Source organism: Rhizomucor pusillus (assembly GCF_041956525.1).
Source record: "Rhizomucor pusillus strain CBS 183.67 unplaced genomic scaffold VTP01scaffold_5, whole genome shotgun sequence".
Taxonomy (NCBI): Eukaryota; Fungi; Mucoromycota; class Mucoromycetes; order Mucorales; family Lichtheimiaceae; genus Rhizomucor; species Rhizomucor pusillus.
In genome coordinates, this window is record NW_027192147.1 from 1,205,308 (window position 1) to 1,220,323 (window position 15,016).

The following is a 15,016-nucleotide window of genomic DNA, read 5'->3' on the forward strand; positions in this document are numbered from 1 at the left end:
ACCTGACCGCTATGCATGTGGTATCATACAGTTTTGTCAGGGGGAATGAATATAGCAGAGCACTATGGCGGGTTGTAGAGCTCTCAAGTATAATAGCGACAGCCTAGATCTTTTCGTCCACCGGTCACTGCAACTTTCCCTGAAGATGTCAAAGCAAAGGACCGTCGTTGCATTTTTAACAAGTTCCGAGATCAGTAATTACTTTGATTTGACGAATTGTGTTCTTCAGACAAAACACAACTGGAAGGAAAAGTCCAGTTATTTTTAAGAAACCTGTTTAAAAAGAATTGGAAAAGAAAAGCTAAGATAAAAAGAAAGGGACGAGAATGAGGTAAGAGAAAGACCTAACATAATCTTTCGCAAGCGAAAAGGCTATAAGAAAAATGTGTGAAACGAAGGAAAAAGAGATATGGATGGTAAAAAAGCTACAGCGATCCGTCTACAAAATTTGGCAGATCTTGGACTTCTTCTTCTTGTTCACCATCAAAGCGGCTCTGGTAGCGTGCTCAAAGACTTCGCGAACGCCTTCGCCAGTCTTGGCAGAGCATTCGAGGTACTTGTAGGCGTTGATTCTCTGGGCAACGGCAGCACCCTAAGAAGAAAACGGATAGATGCTGAGCTTCACACACCGCAGCAATGTGGAAAGGATGATTTCTTTGTTTCCATACCTCTTCAAAAGAAACAGGTCTTTGCGAGTTCTTTCTAAGTTCTTCAATTGTGTTGGGATCGTTTCGCAGGTCCTTCTTGCAGCCGACAAGCAAGATAGGCAAACCTTGGCAGAAATGAAGCACCTCGGAGATCCACTATTCCCGCGCACATGTCAGCATTTCTTATTTGACCTAGAGTCACACTTTTTCTTTTTTCAAACAGTACCTTTTCTTGGACGTTTTCAAGGGAATCGGGAGAGTCGACAGCAAAGCAAATTAGGATAACATGCGAGTCAGGGTAAGACAAAGGTCGGAGACGGTCATAATCCTCTTGGCCTATGTGCGTGCGTGTGCGCAGAAAAAAAGAAAGCAAGCCAGTTAGCGATGCGATCGCTTATCACTATGCAGCAAGATTTCCCGTTTACCTGCTGTATCCCAGAGGGCAAGTTCTACGCGCTTTCCGTCGACGTCGACATCGGCAACATAATTCTCAAAAACGGTGGGCACGTAAAACTGTAGGATACAAATAAATTATTAGATGATGGAAAACAGAGCGATGGCTTGCTTTATCCATCACACCTCAGGGAAAGTACCCTTGGAAAAGACGATCAAAAGACAGGTCTTGCCGCAAGCACCATCGCCGACGATGACGAGCTTTCTTCTGATTTCAGACATTCTGGACATGATGAGAGCGTTAGATGAGCGTTGGAGCGCGAATGTATCAACTTGCTTGCATACCTGATAGATAGACAACTAGAAGAGAGAGAGCAAAAGTAGGAGAGAGGGCAAGTGAGAAAAGTGCTAGTCAGGCGGGCTGAGTGACAAACAGTAAAAAAAGCAACGGAGCACAAGCACGGGCAGACCACGCCCCACAAGTGAATGGCGCTCGCGAAAGTCATCTCCTGTCCCCGATCACTCTTCCCTGCACCTTCCTCCTTCACTTGACAGCTCTTTCACTGAGAAACCTCCACCAAGTCTTGTTTCTTTCTTGCTTCTCTTCATTTTCAACCACCTTGCCCCTTCTCGGACCTGAGGCACCGACATTCCCACACGTGTGTGCCTTTTTACTTTCAAGGCACCGGTATCGTCTTCTCCACGGATCGCCAAACACTTGCAGATTCCAGAAACACACTGAGCTGATGAAAAGGAAAGTACTCATACCTTGAATGTGTACTAGTCGAAATGCAGGACGTTTGTCGGCGCGTGCACTGTTCGGCTTTTTGCTTCAAGTTTCCGCCGCTGCGAGGCTGTAAAAAAGTTATTGCACACTAGAACCGCATTTTTGGATATTGCACCCGACACCCCAAACCATCTTTTCTACAGGCTACTTTGACAATCAATCATTCTCTCCTTGTTCTTTACGTTTTCTTTGATTTCTTCTGTTATATTCTTGCGATGTGTGGGGAATATATGATACATGTTCGCATGCATTTTCAATACTAAATCCGGCAAGCTGAAGCGCGCCTCAAGCTTCCGCCGTTTATTGCTGGAAAGCTGATTTTAAGGGTCTCAATTGTTTAATGTGGTTTCGTCGTACTGTGTATATATCATCGCAGAAAAAGCTTGCAGCTCTTTGATGTATGCGAATGCCTGGATACCAGAGTCTACGTGAGTACGCCAGACTTGATCGCTAAACCTATACGATTGCTTACGTTAAGATACTCGTTTCCTGAAATCACCAGGTGGGCTTGACGGCTGATAGATGGAAGAAGATTCGCCAGCGTAACTTTCTTTGCAGCATTGAATTGAGCTGCTTCGTTGTCGTTGGCTTCATATATCTTTTGGCCCATAAAATCCATTGGCCCACCGTCCGGCAGAAGCGCTTTGGCGAATGCTTGGTGATCAAATATAGCAAAGACTTCGTCTAAACATGTTGAGAGTACTGTGGCGAAATCAGGACTGTAGATAGCGTCAATTTTAGTGTTAATTGTGGGCACAATGTAATATATACCTATCAATATAATCTTTGGTCTCGTCCAAAAGTCTCTTCAAATCAACGGTTTGCGATTCGTTATTTTTTGGATAGCCTTCTGAGAAGCCTGCCTGTAGTAAGAATTCTTGTACATCCGCTTCTGTTTCAGGCAGCATCCATAATCGATAACTACGTAGCATCAATGTGAATGATTTGCTCCATTCGGATATTTTCTAACAATGTACCTGATAGGTGTTGTGCCATCCGCTTCAAACTCGATGCGTCTTCGTAATTTGTTCATAATAAGAGTCGCGTCCTCGTAAGCGATGATACGCTTCAAGGGTATACTGTGCAATGTTACCAACCAAGCTCCATCCAAGCGTACAAATATTCCTTACGTTCCAACCACTTCGTCTACGGCTTCCTTGACACGCTCTGCGCAAGCTCTCCAGCCACGATGAAGTAACCACCAACTGGCGCTTAAGAACATTCGTTCTGTCTGTGCATTTAGGAAACCTCCTTCTGGCTCTTCGTCTGCACGCTGTAGACGTATAGTCGGCTCGCTCTGATTGAGTACTGAGACAGACCATACATATGTGAATCGTCCGAGGAGGTTCAATTGGATATGCGTCAGTAATGTCAAGAGAGTCAAGGAATAAATGGAAGTCAAAGAACGAGTAAAGCCTGGAATTGACGTTCATCCAGTCAGCAGAAATTTGAAGATTCCATATCACTTCATCACTTACTCGATATTTTGATATCTTCCCACAGAACGTATTTTGCTTTCTTGTCTAGAAGCCCAGGAATGGGACTATGGCTCTCATCGGAGTACCCGGATGCTGTCAAGCTACCTACGCTTGCATCCAGCGTCGACTGGTTTCCCTGTACATCCTTCGTCTTCAAACTCTCTTTCTGCTCAGCAACAGTATCTCCATGCTTGTTATCTTCATTGACACCAGAACCATTGTTTTCTTCTGGCTTTTGAGCCTTTTCGCCATTTGCTTGGGTATTTTCCGTGTTATCGGCTTTTTCGACAGGTTCATTCTTTGCAGGTTCGGTTGTCTCTGCCGCCGCCGCCGCTGCTGCTGCCGCTGCTTCCTTCTCTCGTCGAAGTTTTTCCTGCTTTTTCTCCAGTTTGCGGGACTCTTGTAACTTTGCCCAAGCAGCTTCGATATTCATTTCATACAGGATTTGGTCGCCGAGGGTTGGCAATAAAGACAAGACCGTAAATACGCAATCATTTTGGTTTTGCTGGAACCGCCTCTTTAAGCTTTACGTCCACATAATATTGAGTCTGACAGCGTTGCAATGGTCGAGATCTGGCTGCGTCAAACTTACTTTTCTTTGGCAACACGTTCAGCTGTTGCCTTTTCTTGCATTTCCCGAAGTTTAGTCGTAGCGTACCGACCGACCAAGTAACTACCACCTCCAATGGCAGCGGTCAGTAAGAGACCTTTGCGATGTCTCTTGGCATAATCCCTCAACGACGAAAACAAAGGCATTGATCTTGAAAGAGTCCCACTCTTGCTTCCCCACAAATGGAATATTCAACATTACATTATGGACACGTGAAACCCCGAAAATGGTGGATGCCGTAACTTTGACACGCACTGAATGTAACACCGGATCAAGTGCTATCTTTTACGAAAATTGATGTAGAGGAGACCGAGAATGTGGTTTACAGCACAAATAAAACATGCTTTCAGATCGAAAACATTCTTGAGAGATCCATTCAGGCTATGAGAACAACGGTAAAAGCAAGATGGCTTCTTTATTCCCCACCCTTTCTTTGTTCAATCGATAATAGGACACCTTGTATGAATCTATTTGACTGTCCCCATTCGTAAGCGCTTTAAGTAAAGAAATCTTCTCCGTCACACCTTTTCCGCCTTTATCTTCTCTATTACTGCGTATGGACCGCTGTCAACCTCCTTCGCCAGCAACAGGATTAGTCTATGTCCCTTCTCATTCCATTTCCAACAGCAATCCGCAGCGTGACTAAGGCTTTGGCGAAGGGTTCGAAAAGAACATGAGACGAACTCCTGGACGAGACGTGGAACCATTGGAGATAACGAATGGGCATTAACCTCGGAAAAGCATGGCACTACAACAACAATCCAAAAATCGCCTGCCGGACGAACAAGCTGATCACGTAAGACGACAATGAACCGATTAAAGTCAGGATAAAAGTCCAGTCTATCACGAGACGCCAAGTCAGCAGAATGAAAACTCTGAAGCGAAAGACTTTAAACAAGATACGAGATCGAAACAAGAAAATTCATGCAGAACAAGTCGATGGGATAGCCTTTAAAGGGCAATCGTAAGGTTGATCTGAAACTGATGTGGATTCATCAAGCAAAAGAATATCCGCTTTCAACGATCGAATTCATGAGACATTTCCAAAACAAAAAAGATACATTTCGATCATAAACAGCTTGTTGAATCAAAACAGATCTGGACATGATGGTCGAAAAATCTTTCATTTGAGGACAAAATTGTTCCTACGTGCAAACATGTAGCAAGATAATCTTATTACATAGTAACAGCGCCCTGTGCATATCTGACCCACAGCCGTAGACTTCAGCGTGGATTATCTTAACGTCAACCTATGCGCAAATAGTCTATACGTGACAGATTCAATCGGCACGTTTCGGGAGGACCTGCATCCATGGGCAAACTGGATAGAATATGTTGCCAATGCTGTTGGCTTTCAAGAAGCAAGTTCTATGGTTGTGTACTAGTCTCAAAACTTGCTTGAGCTAGCTAAGAGAATCTTCTGGGGAATCTTTCAAGAGACAAGTCAAAAACTCCAACGAACATTTATTCTGCAGATGACGGACATTCTGGTATACACACCAGATGATGGGTGTTCCTGGAAGACTTTGCAAGTAACTTTCAATGCGGATTATACTGGAATACGGCAACCAGATTTTTTTTGAACGTCAAAGGATACACAGTCATGGAAATCGCTGCACCAACAGAAGATGACGTTTAGCGCAAACTCATGCCTTAAGACCTGCACGAACACTGAAGTACAATCGACTGCATGTGATAATAAGAGCGACAAGGATGAACTGTCACAGCAACGAGTAATGACAGTTCTCTTCTATAACTCTGGCTTTACCGAAGCGGAATGCATACGATGCTGCGGATTCTATACAGAGGTTTGTGGCGCCAGATCCACCAGTTACAAGCTCCTTTTGTCTTTTTCTATGGTAACTGCCACTTGACTTATGTTTTAATAAGTTCCTAAGTGGTCTTAGACTGTTGTCTGATTGAGGAGTCAGACAAGCTTTGCAAATGTTGTATCTCTCCTTGGAGTTTCGCAGCAGTTCGCAAAGGTACCAACCTCCTTGCCGATTTGCCTGACAATGACAATGGCCAAAATTACCCCATATTTGTTCTAGCGCGATCAAGCTGATTCCTCAGAAACTCATGTCAGGAATTTTAATTAACTCTGACAGACAGGAGAACGTTTTCATCCCAGAGCTTATCTTTCACAGACGAACGACGATTTTAATAATTACAAAATACGTTAACCGCCGATGCTAGACTGGTATAAATATTGCCAAGGGGCCGGGAGCATTCTTTGTCGAGGGTGACAACACGCAACACAACAATAACACCTACTCTACTGCAACATGTGGTCACTGTATTGTATACTGCTACTACTCGTTGGCCTGCTACAGCATCCATATCTTGCATATGCAAGAGAGCGCACCTACGAAATAGATCTCACCTTGGGTGAGGTGAATCCGGACTGTTACCAAGAGTCTTACACTCGTCTGCTTGTCAATAACCAATTTCCTGCACCACCTATCCGCGTCGCACGAAATGACAAGGTTCGCATCATCGTCAGAAACTCTATCGACACTGGCATGCCTGCAACAATTCACTATCATGGCATCATGCAGATCGGCAGCACAGAAATGGATGGTATGCCCAACGTTACCCAAGTCGCTATTCAGCCTGGAGAGGAATTCCACCACGAATTCAGGGTCATCAACCAATCAGGCACTTACTTTTACCACGCTCACGTCAACTTTCAAGATAATTCGGTATTTGGGCCTTTCATTGTATACGAAGACAAGGAATCTTGGCCTTCAGATAGCAAGCATCCAAAATCTCTGCGCGATGGTCCGTACTTGTATCATGACGAGCGGATCATAATGCTATCCGAGTGGTGGCATCAATCTGAACAAGAACAACTCGACTATGTCTTTGGGCCCAAATATCGAGGAATGATACCAGCACATAGCTATCTCATTAACGGCCGGACCGTTTACGATCCTTCAAATGTAACCGATGACACCCACTGCGAAGGTTACTCCGCGATCGATGTCGAACCCGGCAAAACATATCGATTGCGTATTATAGGATCTACAAGCTTCGCCACACTTGGATTTGCTATCGCCAAGCATACAATGACAGTTATCGAGGTCGATGGCGGTCTCATTAAGCCATATCGAACATCCTACCTGGAAGTTGCATCTGGACAGCGATTCTCCGTTCTCGTTACGGCAGACCAGCCTCCTGACAGCTATCTTATCAGCACGCGCACATACTGGGTAGACTACGCAGTTGACAGGAATGGTCTGGCTGTTTTCCGGTACACCAACGAGCGGCCATACAGGCACCAACGTGCTCGTCACGACTTTGAACCTTATCGCCGCGGACCTGTCTCCAAACCCCAAATCTTTTCGGCGACAGCAAGCAATGCAAGCAATCCAGAAATGTTTGCCTTCCCTCCTGCCAAAAATGAATGGTTCTTTCCGGAATTTGAGCCCCTTGACAGTCCTGACCACGATTTCACCTCTCCGCCGGATCGCACCGTTGTTCTCACTCCTATCGAACGCCGATTGCCGGACGGTACTGTCCGCTGGTTTATCAACGAACACGAACCGCCAACGTGGGATGTGCCGCTGCTAACCCAGCTAGCGCAGCTGAAAAGAATAGCTGTCAACGAGACAGCAGTGCACTTGAACAGGCAATCTATCCTATTTGATGGCTACGATCATTTCAAGCAAGTATACCCTGTCATGTACAACGAAGTTATCGACTTTGTCATACAAACTACCACTTTGGAAGGCATTGGTATCTGCGCCGGACACCCTTGGCACACGCACGGCTATTCTCACTACGCCATTGCGCACGGACCAGGTGAATATGTTCACCAGCGCGACAAGGATATCCGGACATACAATAATCCCATTCCCAAAGTTAGTTTGCAACCTTTTTGATTGAGCAGTGCCTTGAGCTAACAACTGTTACCTCCTTAGGATATCACATTTGTGTATCCTGTGCAACCTGCCGTGAATGCTTCAGGTATCCCATGTGGCTGGACGAAAATTCGCATGTTCATCGTAAGTAAAAGCCGGGCTTGAGCTTTCAGCGACATTTCTGACAGTGGATTGCATAGACGAATCCGGGACTGTGGGCCTTCCATTGCCACATCACTGGTCATATGTTGCAAGGCATGATAACAGTCCTTGAGGCTGCACCAGAGATGATTCCGTACCTTCAAAAGTAAAAACAGCACTGACCTCCTCACCGTACACAACTATCCTTATTAATTAATATACGCATTATCGACCCGACGTATGTGTCTTCTCACTTCGCAACCTAATTTGGATCATTTATATACGTATGCTTTGAGTCTAAAAGCAATCATTGCGGGTACTATATATATATGAATTTACTGATTGATTCAATGGAGTACGACTACTGCAGTCAGTACCTGTAAATAAAATTGCAGACAGTGATGTGGTTACATCGTTTAAATAAGCGTAAACAGTTGGCGTACTAATTCCGAGTGAGAAGAACGCATACAATTTTAATGACAAGCAATGTAGATGCACATTCTATCAATATCTAAATCATTAAAGCTACATATCGAACAGAACTTCGCATCGAAGATCCTGAGAAGCTAATCATCGAAGTAATACAAGCGGAAAAAGATGTCGCGCAAGAGCCCCGTGTACATTGCTGTGGAAGCATAAATCGACAGGTCATGTTCTGTCGTGCATATCATCATTGTATCAATGGTTCCGTCATATTTTCTTTTAGATCTTCCAGCCGACACATCACATGCCACAATAGATCCTTGTTTGTCCAGTAAGAGAAATGTGCTCGGAGACCGACAATGTACTCGTTTGCGATCATGCTCATAAAGCTTTCTGGTTGCAGAACATGGTCAATACGCCGGCCACCAGGTAGTTTAGTTTGCTGCATTGCAGCTTCTTTAGCTGCAGCCGCTTCCTCGTCTTTAGTCGTTTCAGAGTCCTTTCCCTTTGATGCATCCTCAGCAACGTCAGTCTTGGACTGCCCAGGCTCTGTGATCCCAGGTCCAGGTTCATGGATTTCCTTGTTCAGATCAGACCAAACATTCTGCTTGCCATCCTCTTTCTGGCTATGCTGCTCATTGTCGCTGCCGTTGTCCTTCGAAACACTCGATATGGAAACGCTGGTGTTGTTGTTTTTGTCACCTTGAACCTGCTTGTTATCCTTGTCAGATTCGTCACATTGCTGTTGGCTGACTGAATCCTTGTCGTTTTCTGCTTGCAGATTCTCCTTTGATGATTGCATCTGTTCTTGTTTATCGGAACGGTGGTAATCTTTGTTATGATCGGTTGCCGCCGTGTTAAACGTATCCTCAACGCGCTCAAAGGACTCCATGCGTACTCCATCGATGCCAAGTACTTCTACAAGATGCCGTTTCTTCATTTTGCTTTCAGGATCAGATTGATTTGACTTTACAACATCACTTTTGATATCCGGATTACTGAGAGTTATCAATTCATTCGGCGACCCAACGGTTCGCGATCGAGAGCGCAATAATGGACGTTTCCTCGGAACGCCCTCGCTTGCATTTTCCATTGCAGTCATAATATCAAGTCCACGAGTGATCCGAGTCGAAACGATATCTCCTTCGTTCGTTCCAACGTTCAAGAAATGACATCGGGCTTCATCTCTAATTGGATCCCACGTGATGATTCCTGGTGGTTGCTCCTGTTCATCAGACTGTCGAGCACCGTCGTTATCGTTCGTGCTGGATTGATATTTCCTTCCAGATGACGAGAAATATTGCAGGAAAGCGTTGAATGAAGATATCAGCTTGTTGTCGCTATCATCACGTTTTGATTTTTTCCTTTGCTTGGCCATTCCACGATCTGTCTGCTTTCCTGCTTGCGCGGAAGCATTCACGTTATCTTCTCCTACTTGCTCATTCACAATATCGTTGGCTCCATTGCTACTGCTTTCCGCAGATGCCTTGTCGGTATCTTCTTCCTGTTGCTGTTGTTGTTGTTGTTGTTGTTGCCCTTGAGACGATGAAGATTTCCATGAAAAAAATGAGAAGAACCCAGTACCGGGTAGCGATGGTATAGATGGAAATGAAAACGACGGTCCTAATGGAATTGATCTCTCTACCAGCACCGCTGACTGATCCGTATAGTATTCATTGAGCAGTGGTTCAAAGCGATATGCCTACCAATTCATGGAATGTTGACTGTGAGCATGGGCGATCGATATACATCGTTTAAATCCTCGCTGCGATACTCACCAAAGGATCAAAAGGATGGAAAATATTCTCAAAGATGATATCATGGTCAGGATGATACAACTTCGGGGATTGATTTCTTATCGTCAACACCGCTCCCAGCGGCGATCCGAACCCGAAAAAGAAATCCGGTTTGAAATCGAACTTTGTAAAGTTTAGACCGACTTTGCGAGCTTCGGCTTGCTCTTCCGGGGTTGTCAATTCCCGTTGATGTGATAAGATATCGTAAGTAATGATGCCGCCAAGCCTACACATGTTAGTGAAAGTCGTTGCAAGACCAGGATCCAACAGGGTTACACCTACGAGTAGCCAATAATGGCAATTCTGCCTCTAAAATCTTTGTGTTTCTCTAGGAAATTGTGATACGATGTGTTGAAAAGATTGGTGACATTATCTACAATGCTTTGACCTCGTTCGCGTGAGAAGTAGTACAGTACATCGGCTAGATAGTCGTTTTCGATCAGCCGGATAGTGGGTATTGATTTCAGGGTTATCTTGCCCATTGTAGGGTCGGTTTGGTCGTGAATATGTCGATGCCATTCTATCGGTATCAGCTCAATGCGTACCGCGTGGTCGGGTATTTTGGCCTGCAGGACCTGTCTAGTCGTTTCCCGAAGATTCTCAACTGCGATGGTACGTTAGCATTCACGTGAAAAATATGTGCAACCCTACATGTGTTTGACATTTACTGTGCTCGTAAAAGTGACCATACTGCTCAGTTTGCTAGATAGCGGAAGAACGATGTTTGAGAAATACCCCTAAGTTGTAACATACACTGTTGCTAGCTTACTTGACCAATTCCCTATATGCAGATACATATGTAGTCAGTAAAGCCGTCTGTCGAATGTTTCACATTGGTGGATACTTGCATGTATAACAAATATCAAATGGTCGACAGGACTTTCGAGAATGGTATCGTCCGAGGAGTTTGAGTTTTGAGACTGGTCCTCGGGTGGAGGCGATGGCGGCAGCGAGGAATGAGGATCGTCGTCTAACAAGTACCCAATCGGGTGAGATCACACTTGCGAGGGTTCAGTGCAGTTGCAGGCTGACCTTCAACGCTGCCAGTCGCAGATAGCTGCGGTGACGGCACATACGTGGCTTCGAAGAACATAAAGGAAGAAAGAGTGTGCTGGAAACGAAAGACAACGATGATTTCATGCAGAAGACAGAGGCGGACATTTAGATGGAAAGAAATGACGTCCTGGCTGAATCGTGGCAGTACAAGGGAACATCATATAGGTTACCAAACGAGGTGCGCGACGTAAGCAGCTCTACGCCCAAAGTTCGGTCATATAAACATGCTTTTTAACGGAAATCATCATCTCTTCAACGCAAAATGTCTCCAAATGGTTTAGCTATCAAGAACATTTCTTGATACAATAGAATGCATACATACAGTATACAGTGAGTACACACTTGGCTATCGGATATACTATTATTGCGCACTGCATATTTTGCATACATATTCCGAGGTTTGCATTTGGCCAGACATTTAATAATAATAATAATAAATAACAAAATATTACATGCATGTTTCTACGTTAGAATACATAAAAAGGCGAAAAGGAGGAGGTCGTTAGCAAGTGGTAATGTGTGTAATGAATAGTAATGTACAAAAGGATCAACCGAAAAATATAAAGGTATACAGAGTAATGAGACAATTGTCAAGTATCAAACCATCTGCTATCGTTCTCCTTGGTTAGCAGGGTTTTGAGTGTCGACTTTATGTTCATGATTTGCCGTTGTCGAAGACTGTTCGTAATTGTTTGCTGTTCCAGCTGCAGACGTGTTGGTGGGTGTCGTACGTATCTGCGATGCATCGTTGCTATCATTGGCTGCGATGTTGATAACCACAGGCTGATCATGCGCTGCTGAGGAACGTGCATTTTCGGATCCATGTTGCTCAGTGGCAGCAAGGTTATTCGTTGGCGTGTTAGCTTCCGCAACTGTTTGCTGTTGTATTTCGGATGAATTGCCCTCGAGCGCTACTCGACTAGAATCCCCTGCACTCCTTGAAGACGACGCTATGGCGCTAGCATCGGCCGCCTCAGCCGCTTCTTGTTCTTCCTCCTGACGCCTGCGCTCGGGTGGTAAGCAATCGTATTTGCACATGGGGCAAACTGTTGACTTTTGAGTTAACCACGGATCTATGCAGCCAAGTTGGTAATCGGAGTGATTTTCGCAGCAAAAGGTATGGAGAACTAACCTATGCATAATACACAAAAGCCATGGCCGCAGCCTAAAATCCGCACTTCGGTGCTATTCTCGACAAAATCCTCCAAGCAAATAGCGCAGTTTGCATTCTTGACCCTGTCGACAGTGTATGTCTCGATAGGGAACGAATTTACAATATCGACAGGCAGCGGCTTTGCTTGCCGGCCTCGTAGTTGCATGTTATATGCGTGTCCGCCAAGCTGAGCCTCGTATTCTCTTTGCTCGCGCAGCTGGCGCACTCGCCACCAGCGGAGGAAAATGATACCTGCAAAGAGGGCTGTGATTCATAAGGCATGAATAGGATGTCGCGCCCGTTGGTATGATGCACGTGGTTTTACCTATAAGAAACACTGCTGCAAGTGCAATGACGTATGATAGATATCCTCTGCTGATAACCCAGACACTCGGATTGCCCTTGCCGTTCGTGAACCAAGCCCCGTCAAGATATGCACACAGCTGCATTAACTCGGTATATCCCGGATACGCAGGGTCGATATTTGAAGCATTAAGCAAGGCATCGCCGTAGTCTTTAGGAACAAAGTAAACAGGTATTCTAAGCGATGCATTGGACAAGTCATTGTCGCTCATGCTGCTTATATTGCGATTGGTTGGGAGTGTCGAGTCGTAAGGGCCTATACCTCTAAACCCTGAAGATGGCTTTATCACGAATCCAGCATCCTGCCGGGTGACATTGTCATATACGATTGCAGCGGAGACTTTGAGGTCGTTTGCTGAAGAGACGTTCATGACTGTTTGTATCTTTTGGCTCCAATTGCAGTGTCCACGTTGTATCAAGGCAATTTTTGGTTTTTGCTGAACAAGCGCATGATCTAGACTATTTCCGTTTCGTTGCTGAAGCATATCGTAGGTGGTATCAGTCGAATTGCAACAATAAGAAAAGTCAATTACGAGTCGCTATGGAAACCCGGGTAAGCCTTGTTACTATAGCGGAAAAATGCATCAAACAAGAAAACCCGGACTAGTCTTACACGCTCCAAATTATCGACGTCTCCACCGGCATATATAGTTTGGAAGTCTTCAGAGAACGCAAACTCGGCGCTGTTGTCAAGGGATATGCTGTCTGTCGCAAGATCCGAAGCATTGAAAAGTCGGGGTGCTTGCCAGAAGATCGGATTTTGCAACGTTTGGCAATGTACGGTTGCAATGCAAGAGACTATTGCAAACAGCAAAAGAATCTTGCGTATGCTGTTTAACCTCATTCGAACTTGAAAGGGCTAACAAGAGGAAAAATGTTCGGCAAGAGATTAAAGCGACTCAGGTTACACAGTTGAGACAGAGTTGCAGGGCTTCTTTGCAAAATGTATGGCGTTCTTTTGTATTTTTAAATCCGCAGGCAAACTCAGGATATACACAGACTAGATGTGCATTTTCCAGACAGAGAAAACGTGATATTCAAAAATGACGGTAATGTATAAACGGTTATTAGCTAAGGGAAACTAGGTTTACAGCATAATCGCTCGGGGGATAACTTGCATGCACTCTTCTGTATACCGAGATACATATTTATTATGCATCTAGCGGACACTTGCATTTGGATGCCTAGATATACTGAACGATTTGCTTTGAATGGTCATTGTACACTAGCAAAGGAAAACAATCTAAAAACCATGATATTATCATCAATATCTGAAAGATTTCATAGGACAGATAAGATAACCAAAGTACCATATGGGGTTCAGTGTTGTCAGTAGCTAGTAATGGAAACGAAAGTCTGGAAGACTGACCAATGCAGGCCGACCTACTCGTCCTAGCAAGAGAATACATAGAACCTTCCACAGCATCAGCAAAAGCAGACAAGACAAAGCAGAGATGATTGCTGGGAGACGCCCGTTCGCTTTGTAGTCCCTAGCTCTGAAGAAGACCAAGCAGCTTACCAGACATTCCTACCTCCTTGGATACTTCTCCTCTTGTTTAGACGGCATGAGCTGCTTAATGTCAACTTATTAAAACTCTTGGAAAGATTCGTTTTCAGAATAGCTCCATGTACGGTTTATAGAACATGTTGGGGTGAAGCGATGGTCTGCAATTTTACTATGCGTGACTTCCAAGCTCCTTTGGAACGGGACGGCTGAGAGTGGATGCATACTAGCACCATGGATAGCAAGTGCATCGTACGTACACCTCCCCATCCTTCTGCGTCCAATCGTCTTATTTTAAGTAACCGCGAAGCTAGCTTTCGCTCTTCATCTGCCTTTCAGTTGCTTTTGCAGCATGCGATTCACAAAAAAAACATACATTCTGGACATAATTTTATTGAGAACATGCAGTAACTTATACGCCTAAAAGAGGGAACTGATCTTTCTAGAATCGATGCGTTTCATAACAGATAATCGTTTTACATGCAAAATCTCGAAACCGGCGTACAGAACGTGCGTTTTGCGTCTCACACAATCGGTCGAATGTGATTCTCGACAGGATATCTTGGGTTTGCATTGAGTGCAGCAAGAAAGCGGCTTTAATTTCCAAGGCTTATCTTGCAATTTGATAGCCACAAATTATCTACATACTTGCTTTCTGTACGGTGGATGCATAGATGAACCATTACAAACCTTGCACTCAAGATGGTCCGCAAGGATCTCGACGTGAACTATATCGCTTTCCACCGAGATGTTTTTGACTAGATCAGATATGTATTTGCTCTTTAGTCCGGAGGACAATAAC

General features: G+C 44.6%; 5 protein-coding genes across 5 annotated transcripts; 1 reads left to right on the forward strand and 4 right to left on the reverse strand.

The window, feature by feature from the left end:
• Positions 1-439: 439 nt before the first annotated feature.
• VTP01DRAFT_8627 (uncharacterized protein) lies at positions 440-1,331 on the reverse strand (the record flags this gene model as incomplete). The annotated part of the gene is made up of 5 exons (XM_069387769.1): positions 440-592; positions 669-803; positions 874-983; positions 1,073-1,160; positions 1,227-1,331. 5 exons carry the CDS (start codon positions 1,329-1,331, stop codon positions 440-442), a joined length of 591 nt encoding a protein of 196 aa, XP_069241505.1.
• An 825-nt stretch (positions 1,332-2,156) lies between these two features.
• Positions 2,157-4,061, reverse strand: VTP01DRAFT_8628 (uncharacterized protein; the record flags this gene model as incomplete). Its single annotated transcript, XM_069387770.1, has 7 exons — positions 2,157-2,237; positions 2,300-2,546; positions 2,599-2,748; positions 2,805-2,906; positions 2,958-3,243; positions 3,306-3,829; positions 3,898-4,061. The coding sequence occupies 7 exons, from the start codon at positions 4,059-4,061 to the stop codon at positions 2,157-2,159; spliced, it is 1,554 nt and encodes a 517-aa protein (XP_069241506.1).
• Positions 4,062-6,200: 2,139 nt separating this feature from the next.
• Positions 6,201-8,089, forward strand: VTP01DRAFT_8629 (uncharacterized protein; the record flags this gene model as incomplete). The annotated part of the gene is made up of 3 exons (XM_069387771.1): positions 6,201-7,778; positions 7,839-7,922; positions 7,979-8,089. 3 exons carry the CDS (start codon positions 6,201-6,203, stop codon positions 8,087-8,089), a joined length of 1,773 nt encoding a protein of 590 aa, XP_069241507.1.
• A 478-nt stretch (positions 8,090-8,567) lies between these two features.
• VTP01DRAFT_8630 (uncharacterized protein) lies at positions 8,568-11,231 on the reverse strand (the record flags this gene model as incomplete). The annotated part of the gene is made up of 8 exons (XM_069387773.1): positions 8,568-8,574; positions 8,654-10,044; positions 10,121-10,364; positions 10,421-10,742; positions 10,807-10,840; positions 10,908-10,919; positions 10,987-11,108; positions 11,171-11,231. 8 exons carry the CDS (start codon positions 11,229-11,231, stop codon positions 8,568-8,570), a joined length of 2,193 nt encoding a protein of 730 aa, XP_069241508.1.
• Positions 11,232-11,803: 572 nt separating this feature from the next.
• On the reverse strand, positions 11,804-13,554 carry VTP01DRAFT_8631 (uncharacterized protein; the record flags this gene model as incomplete). Its single annotated transcript, XM_069387774.1, has 4 exons — positions 11,804-12,267; positions 12,327-12,611; positions 12,673-13,249; positions 13,324-13,554. The coding sequence occupies 4 exons, from the start codon at positions 13,552-13,554 to the stop codon at positions 11,804-11,806; spliced, it is 1,557 nt and encodes a 518-aa protein (XP_069241509.1).
• Between the last annotated feature and the right edge of the window lie 1,462 nt (positions 13,555-15,016).